This window comes from Oncorhynchus mykiss, chromosome 21 (assembly GCF_057628025.1).
Source record: "Oncorhynchus mykiss isolate SJ-2025 chromosome 21, ASM5762802v1, whole genome shotgun sequence".
Classification (NCBI taxonomy): domain Eukaryota; kingdom Metazoa; phylum Chordata; class Actinopteri; order Salmoniformes; family Salmonidae; genus Oncorhynchus; species Oncorhynchus mykiss.
In genome coordinates this window covers 8,479,738-8,507,500 of record NC_143042.1, presented here as the reverse complement: position 1 = coordinate 8,507,500, position 27,763 = coordinate 8,479,738, and the positions used below count along the sequence as shown (strand labels likewise).

The 27,763-nt window shown below is 44.3% G+C and overlaps 1 protein-coding gene and 1 long non-coding RNA gene across 2 annotated transcripts in view; one reads left to right on the top strand and one right to left on the bottom strand.

Moving 5' to 3' along the window:
* LOC149972966 (uncharacterized) overlaps positions 1 to 27,763 on the top strand; it is a 280,595-nt gene that overhangs the window by 34,459 nt on the left and 218,373 nt on the right. The gene's annotated exons all lie outside the window — the stretch shown is intronic.
* The window catches only part of LOC110499879 (staphylococcal nuclease domain-containing protein 1), a 319,253-nt gene that overhangs the window by 92,820 nt on the left and 198,670 nt on the right, over positions 1 to 27,763 (bottom strand). Inside the window, exon 17 of the mRNA XM_090213660.1 lies at positions 19,682 to 19,870. Within this exon, the coding sequence (XP_090069786.1) occupies positions 19,682 to 19,870 (189 nt within the window). The remainder of the gene's footprint in view (positions 1 to 19,681; positions 19,871 to 27,763) is intronic.

The window sequence follows — 27,763 nt, the reverse complement described above, 5'->3', positions numbered from 1 at the left end:
TTGTATATTATCTACTTCACTTGCTTTGGCAATGTTAACATATGTTTCACATACCAATTAAGCCCCTTGAATGGAATTGATAGAGAGAGGTACAGGAACAGGGAAAGGAAGAGAGCTAAAGAGTAACAGAAAATACAGAGAGCGAGGGATAGAGAGACTAGTGCAGCGACAGAGATGAGAAAATGCTGAAGACAGAATGGCCTGCTTAAGTAACTTGGTGTCTCCTTCAGGCAAGAGGGAGAGAAAGAGAGAGAGAAAGAGAGGGAGAGAGGCAGAGCTGGTCTGATTAACACATAACGTGACCCATTCACCAAACTTCAATGGGGGGGGGGGGGGGGGGGGGCTAACACGGTCAGTTAACTGAGATGGTCTGACCCACATCAGCTGGTTTGGGTCATTGAGCCAAATGCTGGATCTAAATGGTCAGGTGACTAAATAGTCATGTGTGTCTGGAATTATCAATGGGGCACTGAGTAGCATGTTAGAGTGCCATAGCAGCTTGGTTAGAGTGCCATAAGAAAGCCATAAGAAAGCTTGGTACAGGCACTGGTATGATGTGTTCCCCTTCACCTACTGGGGAATGACTACTTCCTCCCTCCTCGATTGGCAAGTGGGAACACGTATGCCGAGACGAGACCCAGACAAGGACACACACACACACACAGCTAGGCGAGCTAATCCAGACAGGACTACCTCCTCCACACTTTCCTCCCTCCATCCATCCCCTCTTTCCTCCAAAGACTGGGGGACGGTGACAGCATATGAAAAAAGGCCCATTTATTCTCGCATTAAGGAATGGCGTTTTCTGTCAGCTCTTAACCCCCTCCTCCTCACTCTATGGTGTGTGTTAGTGCATGTGTGTGTTAACTAGGTGAGTGTGTGTGCTCCTCAATGTGTGTGGAAGTGAAAGCCAGTGCAGATTTACGGGCGGCTATAAAAGCCCCCATGGGGCCCCCAGAGGGGAGAGGTGGAGAGTGACCATGTGATTGATGCTGTGAGGACCTTAACTTAACAGCCTGCTACAACTCTGGAGGGGATGGACTGTCAGGGCTCGGGCAGTAGTAGGTGAAAAAACATGTAGAGAGACCAACAAAGGAGGCAGGCAATCACACTCTGATACAGATGGACACGTGGCAACACAGATAGGCCTAACAATGAACACACACACACAGGTAAAACAATGACAAGTTCAACTCAATGCTCTCGCAATAAATGCCCCTATCGAATGAGTACAGTTAGTTAGTGAGTGATCGAGTGATCGAGTGAGTGAGTGAGTGAGAGAGAGGGGGGAGAGAGAAAAATGCATTTAGGAGTGGAATTGGCTGAGGATCTAAGAATAGTCCTAGCCTTCTACAGAATGCCCTCTCTCTTAATCTCTTGGTGAGAGCAGGTAATAAAGAGAATTGATGAGCTGTTAGATCCTGAGTTATGCCCCAGTCCTACAGCAGGACCCCCCCAGCTAAAAGCTGTCTGGGATGGGGGGACCTCACAAAACCACACAGGATGCAGTCTTTACACATGTCAGTCTGTGTGGTGTTTGTGTTAAACCCCAGAGCAGACTGGACATGGAATCAGGAAGTGCAATGCAGTACTACCTGTGGCCTAGCTACCTAGTGTAGAGTAGAGGCAATTACCTAGAACTAAACGTGTTAACTTTGTACTCCCTGTAGTTCTCATATTGATACACTAAACAAAAATACAAACGTATCATGTAAGGTGTTGGTCCCATGTTTCATGAGCTGAAATAAAAGACCCCAGAAATGTTCCATATACGCAAAAAGCTTATTACTCACATTTTATGCACATATTTGCTTACATCCCTGTTAGTGAGCCTTTCTCTTTGGCCAAGATAATCCATCCACCTGGCATACTGTATCAAGAAGCTGATTAAACAGCATGATCATTACACAGGTGCACCTTGTGTTGGCGACAAAAAAGGCCAGGTTTGTCACACAGCACAACGCCACAGATGTCTCAAGTTTTAGAGAATTTAGCAGTATGTCCAACTGGCCTCAAAAGCGCAGCCCACGCCAGCCCAGGACCTCAGACTTCTTCACCTGCAGGATCGTCTGAGACCAGCCACCCGGACAACTGATAAAACAGTTGGTTTGCACAACCAAAGAATTTCTGCACAAACTATCAGAAACGTCTCAGGGAAGCTCATCTGCGTGCTCGTCGTCCTCACCAGGGTCTTGACCTGACTGCAGTTCAGCGTCGTAACTGAATTCAGTGGTCAAATGCTCACCTTCGATGGTCACTGGCTCCCTGGAGAAGTGGGTTCTTCACAGATGAATACCGGTTTCAACTGTACCGGGAAGATGTGTGTGCGAGAGTTTTGCTGATGTCAACATTGTGAACAGAGTGCCCCATGGTGGAGGTGGGGTTATGGTATGGGAAGGCATAAGCTACGGACAACGAACACAATTGCATTTTATCGATGGAAATATGAATACACAGAGATATCGTGACGAGATCCTGAGGCCCATTGTCCTGAGGCCCATTGTCGTGCCATTTAAATTGACTGATTTCCTTATATGAACTGTAATCTTTGAAATTGCTGCGTTTATATTTTTGTTCAGTGTATTTATATCAAATCCAAGTATACAGCAAAAAACTAATGACCTCACTCTCCAAATGTACATGCACTGTACCCACCTAGCTGGCACAAACAAATCATAAGATGGTTATTATTATGGCAACCATTGTGTTGCAGCCAGGAAACCTGATCTAACGTTACCTCGGTCCCCACGGGAGTGTGGTGGCATGAGCTGCCCAGCCAGCATCAGAGGTGTCAAAGGCAACTAGCGCCTGTCAGAGCCGGTTTACGTGACGTGGTGGGGGCCATTTTGAGGCAAAGTCACACAAGGTGCCTTAGTCTTCAGGAGGACTGAGTGACTCATTAAAGTGGAACTAATTAAAAGCGGGGTTGAGACGCTCCCAAAAGCAGGAGGGAGCATTTAAATGGCGCCCTGGAGAAACAAATATTTAGCATTTCATTAAAGGGAAGAACAAGGAGGGAGGGAGGGAGTCGTACTGCCCACCCGTATTAAAACCAGTTAAATGTAGCTGGGAGAGGAGGCCTTAAAACATGTCATGTCCAAGTGTGTGTGGTGTGTGTGTTCATGCTTGTGTTGTTTGTGTGTATTTGTTTGGCGATTGCCCACACTTTTTTAATTACAGACGGGCGATTAGAGAGGACACCTGAAGCGAGGAAGAGAGTGGAGGGTCCTGATGTTTTCGTGGCGCTGCCTCTGCACTCACCAAAATGCCTAAATGTTAGCGTACCACGGGGAAATGTCAAGAGGCAACTTCCATTATGCAAGGAAGGGCGCCGTGAGGCCCGTGTGACCAACACATCACCGCCGCCACGACCCAGGGCTAATAAACAGCTAATATACAGAGTAATATACAGCTATGTTTGTTCAACGTTATAGAAACGCTGCAAAAACTGCTACATTGCAGACACCACAAACCGTTTGTAGGTTGTATAATTCATCATCACTACCCTGAAACAGGCCTGAGTAATAAACAACACAATTCTAGTGTTACAAAATTAGAGACATCAGTTTAACGATTTCATCCCATGTAATTCTCCAGGTGTTAGTGATGGAAAACTAAGATACAGACAACAAAAATGCAACATGTGGCACATTCATCACATGTCCAAATCTATTGAATGGTGGTGATAGGTGGAAGGGGCTGAGGGGTGGGATTAAAGAGCTCATGTTCAGAAATGTATTATTGTTGTGTGATTGATGGATATAAAAGTACCATGTAGATAAAATACATATGTAACACACACACACACACACACACACACACACACACACACACACTTGAAGTCAGAAGTTTACATACAACTTAGCCAAATACATTTAAACTCAGTTTTTCAAAATTCTTGACATTTAATCCCAGTAAAAATTCCCTGTTTTAGGTCAGTTAGGATCACCACTTTATTTTCAGAATTTGAAATGTCAGAATAATTGTTGAGAGAATGATTTCAGCTTTTATTTCTTTCATCACATTCCCAGTGGGTCAGAAGTTCACATATACTCAATTAGCATTTGGTAGCATTGCCTTTAAATTGTTTAACTTGGGTCAAATGTTTTGGTTAGCCTTCTACAAGCTTTCCAAAATAAGTTAGGTGAATTTTGGCCAATTCCTCCTGACAGAGCTGGTGTAACTGAGTCAGGTTTGTAGGCCTCCTTGCTCACACACACTTTTTCAGTTCTGCCCAAAACATTTCTGTAGCATTGAGGTGAGGGCTTTGTGATGGCCACTCCAATACCTTGACTTTGCTGTCTTTAAGCCATTTTGCCACAACTTTGGAAGTGTGGATGGGGTCATTGTCCATTTGGAAGATCCATTTTTGACCAAGCTTTAACTTCCTGACTGATGTCTTGAGATGTTGCTACAAAATATCCACGTAATTTTCCTGCCTCATGATGCCATCTATTTTGTGAAGTGCACCAGTCCCTCCTGCAGCAAAGCACCCCCACAACATGATGCTGCCACCCCCGTGCTTCACGGTTCGGATGGTGTTCTTCAGCTTGCTAGCATCCCCCTTTTTCCTCCAAACATAACGATGGTCATTATGACCGAACAGTTCTATTTTTGTTTCATCAGACCAGAGGACATTCATCCAAAAAGCAGTAAGGCAGTCAGTAAGGCAGGCAGTGCAGGGTTTGTGTTCCCTCTCTTTTGCAGTCTGCATACCCAAGCATGTGTTAACCAGCAGTAATGCAATTCACAATGTCATCCCTGATTACACTCCCCACAACAATGTGTGCTCCCCTTCTCCACCTTAACTTCCTATCCCCAACACCACCCAACAGCAAACTGGGGGGAGAAGGTGTGGGGGGTGTGTTCTTTCTGCACGGGCAGACCAAGAGCAGCCGCAAACCTGCCCCAGAGGACCTCGGCTATAAGAGCCTGCAGGAATCCCGCGGATGACTGGAGAAGGGCGAGTGGTGGGCCAAGGACACAGTCAAACAGACAACTGCACGCACTCACAGCCACACAAACACATAAAACAACACACACTCCACAGGCAGTGAGGGTTGAGAGTTGCAGAGCTGACAGAATGCTGCAGCCTAGTCTGAATGAGGAGGAGAGATGGGGATATACACACAGTTCTCCCTCCACCTTTCTTTCTGGCGCCGCGGGGTACCAGGCGGCCAAGCCTGTCGCCTGCAGAAGAGAGCCACGTCCCTGGGGGAGTGGAGTGTGTGTGTGTGTGTGTGTGTATACTTTGTGTGTGTGTGAGTGAGAGAGAATGCAGGTCTAATTATGTGTATGTTCATAATGTGAGTCTCTCTGTGTTCGTGTGTGTGTGTGTGTGTGTGTGTGTGTGTGTGTGTGTGAGCGCAGGGCAGGGCAGATAATCAGATTATATAACATGTTAGCGGTATGAAATGTCCTCTGTCAGCTCTTAGCCTTTGTGTTGTGGGAGATGGATGTTGTGCACACACTGTTGAGGAAGAGTAAAGAGGGCAGGGGCACTCAGTCAGTATAGACACACAATGTATAGTCACCTGCACACACACAACTACCACACAATAGGGAACTAAATGTGGAAGACAATGTCCTCTTCCTCATCATGCCAACAGCGCTGGGTCTCCTACAGGTCACATCCCCCATTGTGTCCACCAGTCAAGGCACTGGAAAGAGCCCTTTACACACACTCTGTGTCCCCCTGTCACCGACAACACACACACAGCCTTGGGGTAGATGGTTCGACTACTACATGACTAGGGTTATTTCTGTGGTGTGTACCTGTGATTACCCACAGAAGGAGGGGTGCCCAGAAACCACACCACTCACAATAGGGCCATCTATTGCAAAGGGATTACTGTAGCGCAACAGCATTGCTCCTATGGGATAGCATGTGACCATGTCGCTGCGCCACACACATCACAAACAGAGCCTGCGTACAGACCTCAGCATATAAACAGCCCATGTATTCCGACTGCGCAGGGCTAACGCCTGAGGGGCCAAAGGCATTTCATTAACGAAGAGTCGCAGCCCTTCTCAAATAGCCTTTCAACCACAACAAAGACATTAAGACTAATGTCTTTAACTACCTTGGGATTATTATTAAAACTAATGTCTGACTACTTTGGGATCATTATTAAACCTAATGTCTGACTACTTTGGGATCATTATTAAACCTAATGTCTGACTACTTTGGGATTATTATTAAACCTAATGTCTGACTACTTTGGGATCATTATTAAACCTAATGTCTGACTACTTTGGGATCATTATTAAACGTAATGTATTTGACTACTTTGGGATCATTATTAAACCTAATGTCTGACTACTTTGGGATCATTATTAAACCTAATGTCTTTGACTACTTTGGGATCATTATTAAACCTAATGTCTGACTACTTTGGGATCATTATTAAACCTAATGTCTGACTACTTTGGGATCATTATTAAACCTAATGTCTGACTACTTTGGGATCATTATTAAACCTAATGTCTGACTACTTTGGGATTATTATTAAACCTAATGCCTTTGACTACTTTGGGATCATTATTAAACCTAATGTCTTTGACTACTTTGGGATCATTATTAAACCTAATGTCTTTGACTACTTTGGGATTATTATTAAAACTAATGTCTGACTACTTTGGGATTATTATTAAAACTAATGTCTGACTACTTTGGGATTATTATTAAAACTAATGTCTGACTACTTTGGGATCATTATTAAACCTAATGTCTTTGACTACTTTGGGATCATTATTAAACCTAATGTCTTTGACTACTTTGGAATCATTATTAAACCTAATGTCTTTGACTACTTTGGGATTATTATTAAAACTAATGTCTGACTACTTTGGGATTATTATTAAAACTAATGTCTGACTACTTTGGGATCATTATTAAACCTAATGTCTTTGACTACTTTGGGATCATTATTAAACCTAATGTCTTTGACTACTTTGGGATTATTATTAAAACTAATGTCTGACTACTTTGGGATCATTATTAAACCTAATGTCTGACTACTTTGGGATCATTATTAAACCTAATGTCTGACTACTTTGGGATCATTATTAAACCTAATGTCTGACTACTTTGGGATCATTATTAAACCTAATGTCTGACTACTTTGGGATCATTATTAAACCTAATGTCTGACTACTTTGGGATCATTATTATTAAAACGAATGTCTGACTACCTTGGGATTATTATTGAAACTAATGTCTGACTACTTTGGGATTATTATTAAACCTAATGTCTGACTACTTTGGGATCATTATTAAACCTAATGTCTTTGACTACTTTGGGATTATTATTAAACCTAATGTCTTTGACTACTTTGGGATTATTATTAAACCTAATGTCTGACTACTTTGGGATCATTATTAAACCTAATGTCTTTGACTACTTTGGGATTATTATTAAAACTAATGTCTGACTACTTTGGGATTATTATTAAACCTAATGTCTGACTACTTTGGGATCATTATTAAACCTAATGTCTTTGACTACTTTGGGATTATTATTAAAACTAATGTCTGACTACTTTGGGATCATTATTAAACCTAATGTCTGACTACTTTGGGATCATTATTAAACCTAATGTCTGACAACTTTGGGATCATTATTAAACCTAATGTCTGACTACTTTGGGATCATTATTAAACCTAATGTCTGACTACTTTGGGATCATTATTAAACCTAATGTCTTTGACTACTTTGGGATTATTATTAAAACTAATGTCTGACTACTTTGGGATTATTATTAAACCTAATGTCTGACTACTTTGGGATCATTATTAAACCTAATGTCTTTGACTACTTTGGGATTATTATTAAAACTAATGTCTGACTACTTTGGGATCATTATTAAACCTAATGTCTGACTACTTTGGGATCATTATTAAACCTAATGTCTGACAACTTTGGGATTATTATTAAAACTAATGTCTTTGACTACCTTGGGATCATTATTAAAACTAATGTCTGACTACTTTGGGATCATTATTAAACCTAATGTCTTTGACTACTTTGGGATTATTATTAAAACTAATGTCTGACTACTTTGGGATCATTATTAAACCTAATGTCTGACTACTTTGGGATCATTATTAAACCTAATGTCTGACAACTTTGGGATCATTATTAAACCTAATGTCTGACTACTTTGGGATCATTATTAAACCTAATGTCTGACAACTTTGGGATCATTATTAAACCTAATGTCTGACTACTTTGGGATCATTATTAAACCTAATGTCTGACTACTTTGGGATCATTATTAAACGTAATGTCTTTGACTACCTTGGGATCATTATTAAACCTAATGTCTGACTACTTTGGGATCATTATTAAACCTAATGTCTGACTACTTTGGGATCATTATTAAACCTAATGTCTGACTACTTTGGGATTATTATTAAAACTAATGTCTTTGACTACCTTGGGATTATTATTAAAACTAATGTCTTTGACTACTTTGGGATCATTATTAAACCTAATGTCTGACTACTTTGGGATTATTATTAAACCTAATGTCTTTGACTACCTTGGGATTATTATTGAAACTAATGTCTGACTACTTTGGGATTATTATTAAACCTAATGTCTGACTACTTTGGGATTATTATTAAAACTAATGTCTTTGACTACCTTGGGATCATTATTAAAACTAATGTCTGACTACTTTGGGATTATTATTAAACCTAATGTCTGACTACTTTGGGATTATTATTAAACCTAATGTCTGACTACTTTGGGATCATTATTAAACCTAATGTCTGACTACTTTGGGATTATTATTAAAACTAATGTCTTTGACTACTTTGGGATCATTATTAAAACTAATGTCTTTGACTACTTTGGGATCATTATTAAAACTAATGTCTTTGACTACCTTGGGATCATTATTAAAACTAATGTCTGACTACTTTGGGATCATTATTAAAACTAATGTCTGACTACTTTGGGATCATTATTAAAACTAATGTCTTTGACTACCTTGGGATCATTATTAAAACTAATGTCTTTGACTACCTTTGTGTCAAAGTCAGTGTTTTCCCTACTATCACTTGCATTGTTTCATCAGTGTTTTCCCTACTATCGCTTGCATTGTTTCATCAGTGTTTTCCCTACTATCACTTGCATTGTTTCATCAGTGTTTTCCCTACTATCGCTTGCATTGTTTCATCAGTGTTTTCCCTACTATCACTTGCATTGTTTCATCAGTGTTTTCCCTACTATCACTTGCATTGTTTCAGTGTTTTCCCTACTATCACTTGCATTGTTTCATCAGTGTTTTCCCTACTATCACTTGCATTGTTTCATCAGTGTTTTCCCTACTATCACTTGCATTGTTTCATCAGTGTTTTCCCTACTATCACTTGCATTGTTTCATCAGTGTTTTCCCTACTATCACTTGCATTGTTTCATCAGTGTTTTCCCTACTATCACTTGCATTGTTTCATCAGTGTTTTCCCTACTATCGCTTGCATTGTTTCATCAGTGTTTTCCCTACTATCACTTGCATTGTTTCAGTGTTTTCCCTACTATCACTTGCATTGTTTCATCAGTGTTTTCCCTACTATCACTTGCATTGTTTCATCAGTGTTTTCCCTACTATCACTTGCATTGTTTCATCAGTGTTTTCCCTACTATCGCTTGCATTGTTTCATCAGTGTTTTCCCTACTATCACTTGCATTGTTTCATCAGTGTTTTCCCTACTATCACTTGCATTGTTTCATCAGTGTTTTCCCTACTATCACTTGCATTGTTTCATCAGTGTTTTCCCTACTATCACTTGCATTGTTTCATCAGTGTTTTCCCTACTATCACTTGCATTGTTTCATCAGTGTTTTCCCTACTATCGCTTGCATTGTTTCATCAGTGTTTTCCCTACTATCACTTGCATTGTTTCATCAGTGTTTTCCCTACTATCGCTTGCATTGTTTCATCAGTGTTTTCCCTACTATCACTTGCATTGTTTCATCAGTGTTTTCCCTACTATCACTTGCATTGTTTCATCAGTGTTTTCCCTACTATCGCTTGCATTGTTTCATCAGTGTTTTCCCTACTATCACTTGCATTGTTTCATCAGTGTTTTCCCTACTATCGCTTGCATTGTTTCATCAGTGTTTTCCCTACTATCACTTGCATTGTTTCAGTGTTTTCCCTACTATCGCTTGCATTGTTTCATCAGTGTTTTCGCTACTATCACTTGCATTGTTTCAGTGTTTTCCCTACTATCGCTTGCATTGTTTCATCAGTGTTTTCCCTACTATCACTTGCATTGTTTCATCAGTGTTTTCCCTACTATCGCTTGCATTGTTTCCGGAGAGATTCTGAGAAGATAAAAAAAATGGCATCCCGTCCTGACCAAAACAATCTAGCGGAAACACTGAAGACTAGTTTTTACTTCCAACCTTCCTCAAAGCCTCACTCCCAGTACAGTAGACGCAATGAAATCTGTGTCCCTGACACAGCACCCTCCATAGCCCTGCATTATTCAAAGCAACCAGGAAGCACACACAGGATGTTAAAGAGGATGTCTTCCTTCATATCCCCCTCAAACTTCAGTGTATGTTTACACAGAGAGAAAAACAAGAGTACAAACGATGGCAGTGGCCCACACTCATTCATTTAAGATGCGGGGCTTAGCAGTTGAGGCAGAGTTCGGGCTATAGCGAAAGGTAAAGAGCTTTCTTGTGTCTATTCAAAGTTCACTGGTTATGACAGATTGTTTTGATACCGCTCCAAGAATCACTCGGCATCGCAATGCAAACAAGCTGCCAGAGCCCAGCGCTTGAGAAATGATGCGAGGGGGAATGTATTACACAATGTAGAGTTCTACTTTCTATCATCATATTACCCCTCGCTCTAATCCACCGCAGACGGACGCTAACTGAAAGAATTAGCCAAATGTGGAGTCCGGTGACGCAGAAACAATGTCCCACCACTTTGTTGTTGTTGTATTCTGTGGGAAACACTACGTGCTGTTGGATAGCATGTTGACATCATCTCAAATGTCCTGGTTTACATGTTTCAGTTGGGTTTAATGATTCTCTGACAGGATGTTTCACACATCTCCCACTTCAACAGTACCATGTCAGCAGTGTCTTTGTAGAGGATGTCCATTTGGACCCAATCAATGATCTTCCTGTTGTTGCTGGGTAGAGTTGGGACGGCCATTTTGGGTCAATAACACAGGTGCTCCTGCCTGGTCATCAGACTGACAGGAGAGAGGATGAGCCGGTCAACTTCCACTCATGCTCAGACTCCAACATCAGCTCACCCACTTGATTCAACCAACAGGGTTTATGTGAAAGGTTATAGGTTGCTTTGGAAATTAAAACCAGAGGTTTGGTGAGGCGCTGTGTGAATAGCCCAACAGCCTCTGTGGCTGCTTCCAGTGGCTCTCAATGTGCTTTCCAGGTATTTGGTGTGAAGGGGGGTGTCTAATTGGATAACTCTTTCTTTCATTCTCTGTGTCGCTGCCGTGGCTCCTGTCTGACACGACTGCCCTCCATTTGTTAAATAAGCAGGTAACAATGACAGCGGTGAGAAGTGATGACCGTAATGGTCATATATATATAATCACTTGTCTACCCTGAGACGCAATTAGTCTCAATTCTTCACACTGCCTAATGACATTTGGTATGAAAAAAATGATAATGATTTCACATCCGTGCCGAGCGTCTTCACAACGCTAACGGAAAGAGACCCGGGCCTGAATAAAATGGCTGAAGTAAAAAGTAATAACTTGCCGGCTGAGCGAGAGAGAGGGATTTACGTTAAAAGGGGAGCTAAATTGAAGAAGGAGCACCTGAAATTTCAAGCGGATTGGCTCTCGAATTCGCTCATTAGTTCACAAACGACTCCAAATGAGCTGTTTAATAATAATCCCCAGTGCGATTTTGAGGTATCGCCATGGTGATTGCAATAGGATCTCCCTCCGAGGGAGAAAAATAAAGCAGAATGCATGAACACTGCTTTGAGGAAGGTACTAATAGATGGATAGAGACGGCCTGTTCCTTGGAAGAGTAACAACAGGATTCCTTGTATGTAACGGTATGCCCTCTATACAGGTCAACTTTAATTACCACATGATACAGCCTAGTTATGTTGATTCCATGTAAATCCCCTTGACTGACAAAACAGCCAGACAAGTATGTTTTCCATAGTAACACCAATAAATGGTAATAAGGCTAGGGAAAGAGATGCTATCACTAGCCTAATCCAGAGTATTAATATATAGTATTAATATAGTAAACCAAGGTACACTTCCTCCAGCATGTGCTCAGGAAGACGACAGGCATATTAGGTTCACTAAAACCCCAATTATCTTGATTCATTCTCTGCTTGTTCTTGTTTAGCCAGGTGTGTAATGTGCTGACTGTGGATCAGCCTGTGCAGATAGGGCCATGGGGAGATCTCCAAAGCTTTGGGGCTATTTCTGACAACACTTCTAAAAAAATAATACATCATTGACAACCCATAGAGAGGGAGAAATGGGATGATTTTTGATTACGTGGAAACGTTTTGGCTTATGAAGCAAGCCACTTGACCCTTTGTGTAACTCAGTGTTGGTAATGGTGAGCAAGAGTTAAGATTGCTGCGTACCAACAACAATCAGGACATGCTTACAGTGCTTGTCGGCCAAACATGGGACATGTTAACGTTGATTTCCCTTACATTACCAGAGACGCTCTGGCTAGTAGCTCAAGGTATTCAAACAGCCCCTGAGGCGGTGGAACATTAGTCAGTCTCTCCTAACGCTTGGATTCCTCCCAAAAACCCAGCTGAAACAGGATTATGTACTTCAATCAGTCGTCCTCAAGGACGCGGTTTGGGAGGAGTTCCAACGTCAAACCCGGGGTACTTTAAAATCTCAGACAGACGGATGGATGTTGACGGACGGATGTGAAACGAGACAGTACAGCGGTCGGCCAAGCGTTACCTCCCCAGGGATTCTGCTGTTCTTAAAACGGACTCTGGGGGGTCCAGAGAAACCCTCATTAAGGCAGGTGCCAGAGACTCTCAAAATGGTATTCACACGAAACAGTACAGCCGACAACGCAGCCCATCTCACCCTAGCATCCCACTGTCAGATGAAGGAAGGAAGTTCAGGGGAATAAGGTCATGACTGCATTTGTGAAAAAGCATGATTCCAGTTAATTAGAGGTATTACGAGGATGATTAAGGAGAGAAGGAGGGAGGGAGAGAAGGAGCGAAGACTGGGGAAAGATGAGAGAACAAAGGGAGGATGGATGGGGAGTGGTCTCTGTAGAAGGCAGAAAAAAGGGACTAAGATAGGGGGATCACCAGGAAGGTCATATAATCTTGCTCGTCCCTTCTCCTCTCTCTCGCTCTCTGAAGGCCTATCAGAGGAAGCTAATCTCTTTCACTACCGGGTAATTACAGCAGAAAACCACTTGCTCAACAGAAACAGGGGCTCTGGTTTTATCAAGGACCCATTCTTGATTTACTTCTTCATAATTAGGCCGCTCCAATTATCAGTGTGTTCGTTTTCTCCTCTATCACAGCCTACTGGCTGGGTGTGCTGAGGCAGGGGGCAGGGGGGGGCTCCCATGGAGGAGTCAAACATTGACAAGAGCCAGAATTGCAAGTCAACAACAACTAAGGAGGACAATGAAACCCACTGGGCTGCATAGCAACAACAACAAAAAGAGAGAGCTTAGGTATTCTGAACAGATTGTTCTTTTCTCCCCGTCTCTCTTCATTTCAGAACACTTTCATTTTTGTGTTTGTGTGAGTGTTCTTGTGATTGTGATTGTCCCTAGAGGTGCACCACCACCCTCCGGTGCCCTTACCGACCTCATTCTTTGGGAACTCGTAAAACTAGGCCTGAATAGATTTTTTTTGTTGCTCCGTTCCACTTTGAGCGGAATTGTTACTGTACAAAACCCACCGTCCCCCCTCGCTCTCCCAGCATGTGAATAGTGGGAGTGTAACACAAACAAATGCAATGGCACTTGTTCGGCAGCAGGATACAGGCAGTGTTTCAGCAGACCTTGTTAACAGTGATGCTTCGTAAGCAGGAATCAGATTCTTCCACCATCCAGAGAGAAGTCCCGGTACACAAGAATGCTTTCACAAAACAAACAAGAGACGGCATTAAAATGGGCCGGGGCATAGGAATAAAATGAGTAGTGCTTTGTTAAAACAACGTAACACTAATTATAAGCTGATTGGCTGACATATCAGACCGTATACCACGTATAAACACGTATTTTAACTGCTATAATTCCGTTAGTAAACAGTTTATAACAGCAATAAGGCACCTCGGGGGTTTGTGATATATGGCCATTATACCACGGCTAAGGGTTGTATGCAGGCACTCCGCGTTGAGTTTTGCTTCAGAACAGCCCTTGGCCGTGGTTTATTGGCCCTATACCACAAACCCCCTTGTGCTTTATTGCTTAAGTAAAAACGTCCTCCATCTATTCTCTAGACAGTGGTTAAGTCATGTTAGGGGTTTGGGGTGAAGATTAACAGTTAATTTGTCAAGGCAAGAAGCTAGAGAGACAGCTCTGACCACCACTGCACCCGCAAACTCTATCTGTAGTCTCAAAATGATGCAACCGCTCATCCAGATAGATGTGGTAGAACAGAATTAGGCATGTGGTGTGACCAGGCCCTGACCTTCCTATCTAAATGGGACACGGTTGAGCTGAGTCTTGCATAACGGAGGCAGACATCAATTTAAGAGATGCTGATCTCCGAGCCCAAATATGCTGATGGCCATAAAGATAAAAACAGAAGCAGACAACTTTGTGAGAGCTTTCATTTCAACCGTAACAACCTGCTCCCATTGGCGTCGTCGCGCAAAGAAAACCTCATATCAACGGGAGTCACTCGAGCCAAGCAGTTTAGTTTTAGGAACAACACCCACCCCCCCCTCATGCCCCAGTCCCTGCTCCCCCAGCGGTGGAAACTTTAATGAGGGTTTCTCTGGACCCCCCAGAGTCCACTTCATTACGCCAAGCCCCCTATCTTGTCAGGGGATACGCCTGACACAGCAACAACAATTTCTCCCATATCCACAGCCAGGGGGGTCAATAAAAAGAGAGAGGGGGAAGAAGAGGAAGACGAGAGTAGGATGGTACACCTAGAGAAGGTCGGCCCGGCTGCACTTCAGAAGAAAGAAAAAAAGCAGAGCGCTCAGCTTTTCCTCCGCCAGGTCCCGAAGGGTTAATTATATCCACAACCCCTCCGCCTCTCGTCTGACCCCCAGGATGTACACAGCACACAAACCTCTGCCCCAGACACATATATACACGTACACACACAGGGGGGGCGCCATTGTCTTTCGGCTCAATGCCACTCAGGGAAACCCACTTCAGACACAATCACAGCCCTCAACAGCCCTTGAGGGCCACAACTGACGGTTAGGCCAAGTAGAGAAAGAGAGAATCTCACTGTTGCCCTCTTAACTTCTTGGATATAGGGGGCGCTATTTTAATTTTTGGATGAAAAATGTTCCTGTTTTAAACAAGATATTGTCACGAAAAGATGCTCGACTATGCATATAATTGACAGCTTTGGAAAGAAAACACTCTGACGTTTCCAAAACTGCAAAGATATTGTCTGTGAGTGCCACAGAACTGATGTTACAGAAAAAACCCAGATAAAAATCCGCATTTTTTGAAACCGCCTCATGGCAATGACTCCTTATATGGCTGTGAAGGAGCTAGGAGTCAGCTTACGTTTTCCACGTTTTCCCCAAGGTGTTTGCAGCATTGTGACGTATTTGTAGGCATATCATTGGAAGATTGACCATAAGAGACTACATCTACCAGGTGGTCGCTTGGTGTCCTCCGTCGCAATTATTGCGTAATCTCCAGCTGCAGTATTTTTCTGTTTTCTTCTGATGAGAAGGCAACTGCCACCACTGATAGATTAGCGAATAGATATGTGAAAAACACTGTGAGGATTGATTCTAAACAACGTTTGCCATGTTTCTGTCGATATTATGAAGCTAATTTTGGAAAAAAGCGTTGGCGTTGTAAGTGACTGCATTTTCCGGTGTTTTTCTTAGCCAAACGTGATGAACAAAACGGAGCTATTTCGTCTACACAAATAATATTTTTTTGAAAAAATGAACATTTGCTATCTAACTAAGAGTCTCGTCATTGAAAACATCCAAAGTTCTTCAAAGGTAAATTATTTTATTTGAATGCTTTTCTTGTTTTTGTGAAAATGTTGCCTGCTGAATGCTAGGCTTAATGCTATGCTAGGCTATCAATACTCTTACACAAATGCTTGTGTAGCTTTGGTTGAAAAGCATATTTTGAAAATCTGAGATGACAGTGTTGTTAACAAAAGGCTAAGCTTGTGTTTGAATATATTTATTTCATTTCATTTGCGATTTTCATGAATAGGAAACGTTGCGTTATGGTAATGAGCTTGAGGCTATGATTACGCTCCCGGATACGGGATTGCTCGACGCTAGAGGTTAAGCTCTGCTCTCAATCAGGTCAGGTCTGAAACACGAAGCCAATCTGGCCTGTACTCCTGGACAGACGATGGAGAGGGACAGACTGGTAGGGAGGCCAAAAAGAGCTCTCTCCTCACCGTCGCCTCAGCAGACGACGTGCATCCATTGCACATCGTGGGAGATTAGATTTACTTTATACTCCGGCCCCAGGTTCACTCCCTATCCCCACCACTCAGATGGATGTTTCTCATATAGTGCTGCTAGAGCCGTGATGGATTCAGAGGAAGGACAGGGAACACAGTCCCTGCTTGGCTCCAGCAGTAGATCATTCCAATGATAGGAGAAAAGCAGATGCGGCAGCTTCCCAAAGCGTTGGGCATAGCAGGGAGAGGTAGAGAAAGTGGTAGCGGGGATAGAGGACGGGGGAGACAGCTGGCCCAGGACTGAATTCATCTGGCATAATGAAAATGGAGGGAGAGATTGGGATCACTAAGAGAGAGGGCCTCCATCCATCAAAGGCCTGCGATAGGAAGGGAAAGGAGGCGTCAATGATAACGGGGGAATATGTGGCAATTCTCCTCCCCAAAGACGTAGCATCAGTCTCACCACTCTCATCATTGGCTGGCTTTCTCCATGCAACAGATGAGATTGATGTATTTGGAGGAAATGTATATAGTATGATGAAGGGGTGACAGATTTCTAACACAAGGACAGGGTCTCTAAGCCGATATTATGAAAAGCCTTTTTAACTGTGTTGCTAACCATAGCATTCATGCTAACTAGCTGTTTAAAGTTAAGACAGGAACTGAGTGATGTCAACTAGTACTGGTCTTGGTGCCCAAGTCCACTGGACATTGTGATACCAACTAGTCTTGGAGTCCCTGTCTTCTAGCTAACTACCAACTTCTCCACAAATACTAACCCTATTCCAAATGATTTCACCATCTCTTACCTCTTCAAAGTTTTGTTGTTGCCTAAATTATTCCCACATGGACCAGATATGCATAAATAGATGTTTTTAATATAGAGACCAAACGGACCCAAGGACTGCTAGACTCGAACAGACCCGAGGACAACTAGACCCGTTCAGTATAGACCTGGTCGGATCCAGACCCGATCCAATCTAAGTGAGGGAAGCAGCAGAAAAGCTTTAAAGATACTTTAATAACCGGAGCTGATAAAGCACAAGAGGAGAGAGCGATGTACTGCTGTATCAGGCTGTGGAGGGACTGTACTGTGAGCGAGTGACACAGGGAGCAGGGAGGATGGAGAGACAAGAGACAGCAACCAAGCCATAGTAGACTAATAGCTGTCATAGCTAGGTTATTTATCATCAAATATGATTACATAGTACCTGTCTTGACTACATCAAAACGGGAGAAGCAAGTTAAGCTAGATAACGTTAGCTAGCTAGGCTAACTGAAGCTGCAGTGAATGAGCTTTCTAGTCCTACTGTTACAAACAACAACTCCCTGCAGAATATTAAGTAGCAGCCTACCTGTTGGCTCTTGGATGTGGTAACCTATCCTCCCCCTTTAACTTTTAATTCTGTCATTTTAATTCAATCTTCCATTGATTAGACATCTATCTTTTGCCCCACACGGAGGGCTCTATGACTGTAGCCTATTGCCGATTTGATGAATCATGATTGGCTTAACAGCACCAACAAGCTACACGCTCCACTCTCGTGAAAAGCAAGAGCATCAGCATAAATACAATTTCTCTCTCTCTCTACTACACATAACCCAGACCCGTGACAATCATATCAGATCATACCCAGACCCGTGACAATCATATCAGATCATACCCAGACCCGTGACAATCATATCAGATCATACCCAGACCCGTGACAATCATATCAGATCATACCCAGACCCGTGACAATCATATCAGATCATACCCAGACCAGTGACAATCATATCAGATCATAACCAGACCCGTGACAATCATATCATATCAGATCATACCCAGACCCGTGACAATCATATCAGATCATACACAGACCCGTGACAATCATATCATACCCAGACCTGTGACAATCATATCAGATCATAACCAGACCCGTGACAATCACAACAGATCATACCCAGACCCGTGACAATATCAGATCATACCCAGACCTGTGACAATATCAGATCATACCCAGACCCATGACAATCATATCAGATCATACCCAGACCCGTGACAATCATATCAGATCATACCCAGACCCGTGACAATCATATCAGATCATACCCAGACCCGTGACAATCATATCAGATCATACCCAGACCCGTGACAATCATATCAGATCATACCCAGACCAGTGACAATCATATCAGATCATAACCAGACCCGTGACAATCATATCATATCAGATCATACCCAGACCCGTGACAATCATATCAGATCATACACAGACCCGTGACAATCATATCATACCCAGACCCGTGACAATCATATCAGATCATAACCAGACCCGTGACAATCACAACAGATCATACCCAGACCCGTGACAATATCAGATCATAACCAGACCCGTGACAATATCAGATCATAACCAGACCCGTGACAATCACAACAGATCATACCCAGACCCGTGACAATATCAGATCATAACCAGACCTGTGACAATATCAGATCATACCCAGACCCGTGACAATCATATCAGATCATAACCAGACCCGTGACAATCACACCAGATCATAACCAGACCCATGACAATCATATCAGCTCATATCCAGACACGTGGATTCATTAGGAATTATGGATCTGGACCCGGGATCGGGTCTCCGGTATTCGGGTACAGGTGGATCCGTGAAGACCTCTAGCTAGGATGAGCCCTAAAGCCCATGCAAACTAAGCCTGATGCTAATGGTTAAGTGCTAACAAACAAAAGTGCCCTCAGGGCTTACAAAGATTGTTAACCCCCAAACACTAACAAACAAAACACCCTCAGGGCTAACAAAGATTGTTAACCCCAAAACACTAACAAACAAAAGCACCCTCAGGGCTAACAAAGATTGTTAACCTCAAAACACTAACAAACAAAAACACCCTCAGGGCTAACAAAGATTCCTAACCCCAAAACACTAGAATTAAAAACATGAGCTGGAGCACACCCAGAAAAAGTATTTTGTGTGGAGCTGCTGACTAACGAAGAATAAACTATAATAAAGAGAATCACACACTCTATATATAACCCCAAAACGCTAACAAACAAAAACACGGGACAAACTGAGGACTTACCTTGTCTTTCCTGAGACGAGAGGCCTCCTCTCCGGATACCAGGGTCTTGTAGTAGGAGCTACGCTCGGCCGTGAAGTGGACCTTCGATAGGGCGTTCTCTACCAGCGCCACCGACAGGTTAACCCCCTCGATGTGAAGCCAGCCGATGAAGTTACCAGCCTTGTCCATACTCTCTACTTCCACCTCCACCTGCCAGAGAGAAGAGGGAGGAGACAGAAGAGGAGGGAGAAATGAGACCGGGTTAATGTACTGTATCGGGATTAGGTTTGAGATTCTATTAGAGAAAGCGCGGAGGGTGCTCTGAAGCAGGAGACACTCTCCTGTCCTTAAATAGACAGATCATTTGAGGCCCCTGAGCTCGCTATCGATCTGAGAGCCTTGAGCTCGCACGAACACAGCTGATGTGGCAGCTCTCTCACTGTCAGTTGGCCTTCGCGCTGTTTTGGTCACCGCCGCCGCGCTCATCTTTCATGCACAATTACACCCAGCGGAGACACTCAGTGGGTTAGACCTCCAAGACGACTCAGGACCCCTAGATTGATCCCATTGGTCTCTGAGCCGTGGAGGCCTGTTTACAGGGACACCATATGAAAGGACTGGAAAAGTACTGGAATATAAAGGTCATGAAAATCAGCGTTTCAAAAAGTTAGGAAAAGAAAAGTCGGAAAGTGACTTTGAGCTGGAACACTAATAGACCATGATTGTTTTTTAGGGGACAGCTGAGGAACATCTCATAGTTCTTTAACAAAACACATCCATGATTAGCTGGAGCAGATCCATAATTGAATAGTATAATAGTAAACTTCACCATGTTTTCCCTCTTGACTTCAGCTGACGCCAACAACAACCTCAAAAGGCCTTTAAAAGATTTTCTAATTCAGTATCGAGTCCAAACTTCATCTACCAGACTTCAATACCGTCATAGAGTGAAGTTCCCACACATTTTCAAAATCTTTTGCAATTAGTGTGAGCCAAATTGCATTCCCTGTGGTGCTAACCCTGCTGCTGACAAAGTGCCGGGTATTTAACAACATTAGCCTTTTGGAGACAATAACCAAAATCTGCCTATTCAGGAGAATTACCTATTCATTACGTTTTGTTTCATAAAGCGTGGGAGGAGAGAAAGACAAATCAATATGGCGTTGTTTTTTCCCTCCGACGGCAGAGTGGGAGAGAGAAGAGAGAGGCCAGGTGTGGAGAAGACATACTGGAGTAAGTCAAACGATTAAGACACTGGCTGCTTAGCCTCTGTGGGCCCCCGTGGGAAATCTGACGCAAATGACTTTGCCTTGCTCCTCTGTGCCTTGTATCCACAGTCAAAGTAAAAAGCTTTTTAATGAGAGCATAATCTGCACTTTGATTAAACACAATAGTGACAACACGCTGCGGTGGAAACAGGGACAAACATAGGCTGTTTCCCCTGCTTTCTCCCCCAGCTCCTAGCTGGGTCTTGAGGGGGTTTGAGAGAAGGCGGGGGGGTCATGTTAAGTAGTGCTGCCTCGTGGGGGTGTTCTGAGGCTTTCTGACCTGTCTAGGCATGCTTGGTTAAATGGGGTTGGATGTTATGTGTAAATGGATAAGTTGAAGTGTGACTGCAGGATCCCTCCCCACACTACTGCTACAGTACACTACCTTGTGTCTGTCTGGTTCAGTATACACACACTGACTCAAGGTGTGTTTATGTGCCAATGTTACGTCCTCAACATGGTGTTAAGAGGACAGATAGACAAGGATTGACAACGGATGACAAGTTCCTCATCTCTTCCCCCCCTCTAATTCTCCTCTCCCCTTCTTCCTCTCTCTTTCTCACCCTCCCCGATCTCCCTCCCTTTCTCTCCCCCCTCCCCAATTTCCCTGTCTCTCCCCCTCTCTCTTCCCTCCCCTTCTCTCCCTTCCTCCCCATTCCCACCTCTCTCTAACTGGCCTGCCAGTTATACAACCAGGCTATTATAGACACACTGCACCTCCCAGCACTTAAATGTCAAGCAGGGAGGTGAGGGGGGTGAGTGGAGGGAAGGGTCTGTAGTGAGCTGGAGCTAGCAGGGAGCAGGCAGCGCTCTCTCCTCAGACAGGCTGATGCTCATTATCCTCTCCACCCCTCACTGGGTCTTCACAAACCACAGGCCCAAAAAATGTCAGCACCCCAACGCTCGATGTCAGACAAAAATTGAGAGCGGAAATGAGTGGATGCAGGAGAGAAATGGAGAGAGGGAGAAGGAGAAATGGAGAGAGGGAGAAGGAGAAATGGAGAGAGGGAGAAGGAGAAATGGAGAGAGGGAGAAGGAGAAATGGAGAGAGGGAGAAGGAAAATGGAGAGAAGGAGAAATGGAGAGGAGGAGAAATGGAGAGGAGGAGAAATGGAACAATGTGGGGAAAAATAAGAAGAGCAGTGGGATGTTTGGTACTAATCAGAGTAAATAGGAGTGTGTGTGTTATCCATCAGAAGCATCCTATTCACTATGGGCTGCCAAAGAAAATCACTTGCTTAATTTGAGCAATTGAGTAGATATTCAATTTCAATGTGTCAAACTGGACCGATAATACAATCCATTACATTACCATTCAGCAGCACTATTCACTACCACTAACAGAGTAAAGAGATACAGAACATATAGGTCAATAGGGAATGGAATTATGGTTCTATGGGGCCAAATATATTAGTCTCACACACACAGTTGTGGACATACACACACAATCGCTCCACACACACTTGGTAGAACACAAGAGGGAAATTGATGCCAGTTGTATTGATGGCGCGTAAAGTCGGCCACTCCTCAGCGACAGCTTAAAGCGGCTGTATTTACAATCTCAAAAAGCTTTTCTGATCATTCGCTGCACATTTCAATCTGACGGGCTGAAAGACATGCTGCTGGTTGAGACATCTTTTCTCTCCGCCACCACGACTGGGACTAACGTGGGGACGTTGTAAACCTCTCTGGTGGCCACTTAGCGACGCTGGGGGAACAAACGTCTTGTTGGGCGTTAAAAGCAACGACATTAAAACGTGATAACAAGTAGATCCATTACCTGTTCATGACAACCTGAGTACATACGTCAGAGACAGACACGGGACTCGGAGCACGGGACTCGGAGAGAGAGAGAGAGAGACAGACACGGGACTCGGAGAGAGAGAGAGAGACAGACACGGGACTCAGAGAGAGAGACAGACACAGGACTCAGAGAGAGAGAGCGAGAGAGAGAGAGAGACAGTGGGGGAGAGAGAGACAGTGGGGGAGAGAGAGAGACAGTGGGGGAGAGAGATAGTAAAGAGGGTGAGATATAGAAGAGAGAAGGTGTGAGAGAAAGAGACAGTGGGGAGAGGGCGAGATAGTAAAGAGGGCGAGATAGTAAAGAGGCCGAGATAGTAAAGAGGCCGAGATAGTAAAGAGGGCGAGATAGTAAAGAGGGCGAGATAGTAAAGATGGAGAGATAGTAAAGAGGGCGAGATAGTAAAGATGGAGAGATAGTAAAGAGGGCGAGATAGTAAAGAGGGAGAGATAGTAAAGAGGGCGAGATAGTAAAGATGGAGAGATAGTAAAGAGGGAGAGGTAGTAAAGAGGGCGAGATAGTAAAGAGGGCGAGATAGTAAAGAGGGCGAGATAGTAAAGATGGAGAGATAGTAAAGATGGAGAGATAGTAAAGATGGAGAGATAGTAAAGAGGGCGAGATAGTAAAGATGGAGAGATAGTAAAGAGGGTGAGATAGTAAAGATGGAGAGATAGTAAAGATGGAGAGATGGTAAAGAGGGCGAGATAGTAAAGAGGGCGAGATAGTAAAGAGGGTGAGATAGTAAAGATGGAGAGATAGTAAAGATGGAGAGATAGTAAAGAGGGCGAGATAGTAAAGATGGAGAGATAGTAAAGAGGGTGAGATAGTAAAGATGGAGAGATAGTAAAGAGGGCGAGATAGTAAAGATGGCGAGATAGTAAAGAGGGCGAGATAGTAAAGATGGAGAGATAGTAAAGATGGAGAGATAGTAAAGAGGGCGAGATAGTAAAGATGGAGAGATAGTAAAGAGGGTGAGATAGTAAAGATGGAGAGATAGTAAAGAGGGCGAGATAGTAAAGATGGAGAGATAGTAAAGAGGCCGAGATAGTAAAGAGGGCGAGATAGTAAAGAGGGCGAGATAGTAAAGAGGGCGAGATAGTAAAGAGGGCGAGATAGTAAAGATGGAGAGATAGTAAAGAGGGTGAGATAGTAAAGATGGAGAGATAGTAAAGAGGGTGAGATAGTAAAGATGGAGAGATAGTAAAGAGGGTGAGATAGTAAAGATGAAGAGATAGTAAAGAGGGCGAGATAGTAAAGAGGCCGAGATAGTAAAGAGGCCGAGATAGTAAAGAGGCCGAGATAGTAAAGAGGGCGAGATAGTAAAGAGGGCGAGATAGTAAAGAGGGCGAGATAGTAAAGAGGGCGAGATAGTAAAGATGGAGAGATAGTAAAGAGGGTGAGATAGTAAAGATGGAGAGATAGTAAAGAGGGTGAGATAGTAAAGATGGAGAGATAGTAAAGAGGGTGAGATAGTAAAGATGAAGAGATAGTAAAGAGGGCGAGATAGTAAAGAGGCCGAGATAGTAAAGAGGCCGAGATAGTAAAGAGGCCGAGATAGTAAAGAGGCCGAAATAGTAAAGAGGCCGAGATAGTAAAGAGGCCGAGATAGTAAAGAGGGCGAGATAGTAAAGAGGGCGAGATAGTAAAGATGGAGAGATAGTAAAGAGGGCGAGATAGTAAAGAGGGCGAGATAGTAAAGAGGGCGAGATAGTAAAGATGGAGAGATAGTAAAGAGGGAGAGGTATAGAAGAGGGAGAGGTATAGAAGAGGGAGAGGTATAGAAGAGGGAGAGGTATAGAAGAGGGAGAGGTATAGAAGAGGGAGAGGTATAGAAGAGGGAGAGGTATAGAAGAGGGAGAGGTATAGAAGAGTGAGAGGTATAGAAGATGGAGAGATAGTAAAGAGGGAGAGGTATAGAAGAGGGAGAGGTATAGAAGAGGGAGAGGTATAGAAGAGGGAGAGGTATAGAAGAGGGAGAGGTATAGAAGAGTGAGAGGTATAGAAGAGTGAGAGGTATAGAAGAGTGAGAGGTATAGAAGAGGGAGAGGTATAGAAGAGGGAGAGGTATAGAAGAGGGAGAGGTATAGAAGAGAGAAGCTGTGAGAGAAAGGGAAAGAGATGAAGGACAAAGGGAAAATGGGGCGTAATAAGAAAGCTTTGTAGGGGGGACTGAATGGACAAGTACACACACACACGGGAGTACACACACACAGTTTCCTTCACTGCAGGACTGATTAGTGTGCCTATCTGCTGGACCACATATAGAACTACAGGAGGCATAATGGAAGGGACATTTGCTCGCCACTTGACAACAGCACAAATACTAAAATAATGCCAGCAGAGCTTTGTGAAGCCTAATGGTCAGAAATGATCCTACTGAGCAACATGAATAATACTGGGCTACGGAATCACATTACACGCTAATGGACAAGCTGGTGGGCTGCAACACACCTGTGTAAACGCATGTACACACACCTCATTATCTCCTGCTACAGCTCAATACCTGGTTGTTTTGTCACCTTCTCGCTGGCAAAGACCATGTCTTACCTATCGCCTGCATACCAACACCATGGAACGGGCTGGCTGTGTACTGAGTGGCTGTGGGCTGACTAAAGCATCATGCCTGGCACAGTGTTTCTAGGGCCACTCAGGGGCCCCCCAGCAGAGGTGATAATGTGGCCCATTGATTACCGTGGGCCTTTCACCGCTCGGGGACTACCCTGAAGAACAGACGAGGCCCAAGCAAGCATGCACCTGCCTGGGCTTGTTCTCTCTCTCTCTGAGGTAACAGACTGCATTCACACCCCCGGAGCTCTGGAGCTGATCTGAGCTGTGGTGGCTGATTGGCAGCCCACGCGAACCACTTTAGTTTCCCGTCCAAAGTAAATACGCTCACAATGGAGGGCTAGGGGTGGGGAGGGGCGACTGCTTTAGAGCAGAGCCCAGATGGCTCCCAGTGGAGGGCTTGAAGGAGCCAAAATGGCTCCCGTCGGAACACAAATGTAGCTCCGGTAATCTCCTAAATGCTGGGATTGTAAACAGGTGTTCAAAACAAAAAAAAACAACACAAAACAAGAGAGTGGAACTCATTGTTTAAGACTACAAAGACCAATCCTTTTTTGGAGTCCATTGAAGAGGAGGGCTTAGAAGGACTTTTAGCTGATCAACTACTACAGACTTAGCTCACTAGTCGCTAATTCACTTGGCTGTTTCAAAGGGTGGGATTAGATGGTTAAGATGTCACCAAAGGGCCACACTTCTCATACAAAAAAGTCCCCCGGGGTTTGAAATTAAACCCTAACGCCTTTTGATAAGCTCTCACGATCGTTTGAGAAGTCGACTGAGCCGGGACCTCGATTTAACGTCGTCCCCACCTGGGAATCAGGAGACAGCGAGATACTCTCACTTCCTGGTGTCTTCAATCACCAGTGACTATCTCTCACACACTTTAAATCTGCTTTTTTACAGCACTGTCAAATTACCAGGCCTCGTTCTGCTGCGTATAAACGCAGCGCTGCAGAAGTCAAAGAGCTGCCGGTGGTCGTAAAACACAGGAGAGAGGGGATCTGGTGCTTCTCAGGTTAGATTCTGATTGTCACTGTTGTCTGTCTCTCTGTGTGCGTGTGCGTGTCTGTGTGCATGTCTGTCTGCCTGTCTGTGTGCATGTCTGTCTGCCTGTCTGTGTGCATGTCTGTCTGCCTGTCTGTCTGCCTGTCTGTCCGCCTGTCTGCGCGCACCTCTCTGTGTGTGCGCGCGAGTGCCTGTCAGTCTCTGCCTGGGTCTCCGTGTGTCTGTGTCTGTCTGCCTGGGTCTCCGTCTGTCTGTCTGCCTGGGTCTCCGTCTGTCTGTCTGCCTGGGTCTCCGTCTGTCTGTCTGCCTGGGTCTCCGTCTGTCTGTCTGCCTGGGTCTCCGTCTGTCTGTCTGCCTGGGTCTCCGTCTGTCTGTCTGCCTGGGTCTCCGTCTGTCTGTCTGCCTGGGTCTCCGTCTGTCTGTCTGCCTGGGTCTCCGTCTGTCTGTCTGCCTGGGTCTCCGTCTGTCTGTCTGCCTGGGTCTCCGTCTGTCTGTCTGCCTGGGTCTCCGTCTGTCTGCCTGGGTCTCCGTCTGTCTGTCTGGGTCTCCGTCTGTCTGCCTGTCTGTCTGGGTCTCCGTCTGTCTGCCTGTCTGTCTGGGTCTCCGTCTGTCTGCCTGTCTGTCTGGGTCTCCGTCTGTCTGCCTGTCTGTCTGGGTCTCCGTCTGTCTGCCTGTCTGTCTGGGTCTCCGTCTGTCTGCCTGTCTGTCTGGGTCTCCGTCTGTCTGCCTGTCTGTCTGGGTCCGTGTCTGTCTGCCTGTCTGTGTTGGTCCGTGTCTGTCTGCCTGTCTGTGTTGGTCCGTGTCTGTCTGGGTGTCTGTGTGGGTCCGTGTCTGTCTGGGTGTCTGTGTGGGTCCGTGTCTGTCTGTGTGGGTCCATGTCTGTCTGGGTGTCTGCCTGTCTGGGTGTCTGTGTGGGTCCGTGTCTGTCTGTGTGGGTCCATGTCTGTCTGGGTGTCTGCCTGTCTGGGTGTCTGTGTGGGTCCATGTCTGTCTGGGTGTCTGCCTGTCTGGGTGTCTGTGTGGGTCCATGTCTGTCTGGGTGTCTGCCTGTCTGGGTGTCTGTGTGGGTCCATGTCTGTCTGGGTGTCTGTGTGGGTCCGTGTCTGTTCGTGTCTGTCCGTGTCTGTGGTTCAACCATAGCCTCTAATTTGCAAATGTAAGTATGGCTTTCTGAGTGAATAACAAGAGGAAAGCCAGGCAGGCAGGGAGGTTGGCACAGATTCCACCATTTACATAAAAAGCTCTTTATGAGTAATGCAAACCTGTCAACAGGTTGTGTCATCACAACATTAAAAGAGATGGAACACTCAGAGAGGGTTCTCCTTATCATCATACAAGTCAGCTGAGTTCCATGAGAGTTTCAGTTACAAATCAATTGATGTGAGAGACTGTGTGTATTGGGACAATGCAGAATGACTCAGTCAGCCTCAGATGTAAGTATCATGGCTGACGTGTGGCAGTGAG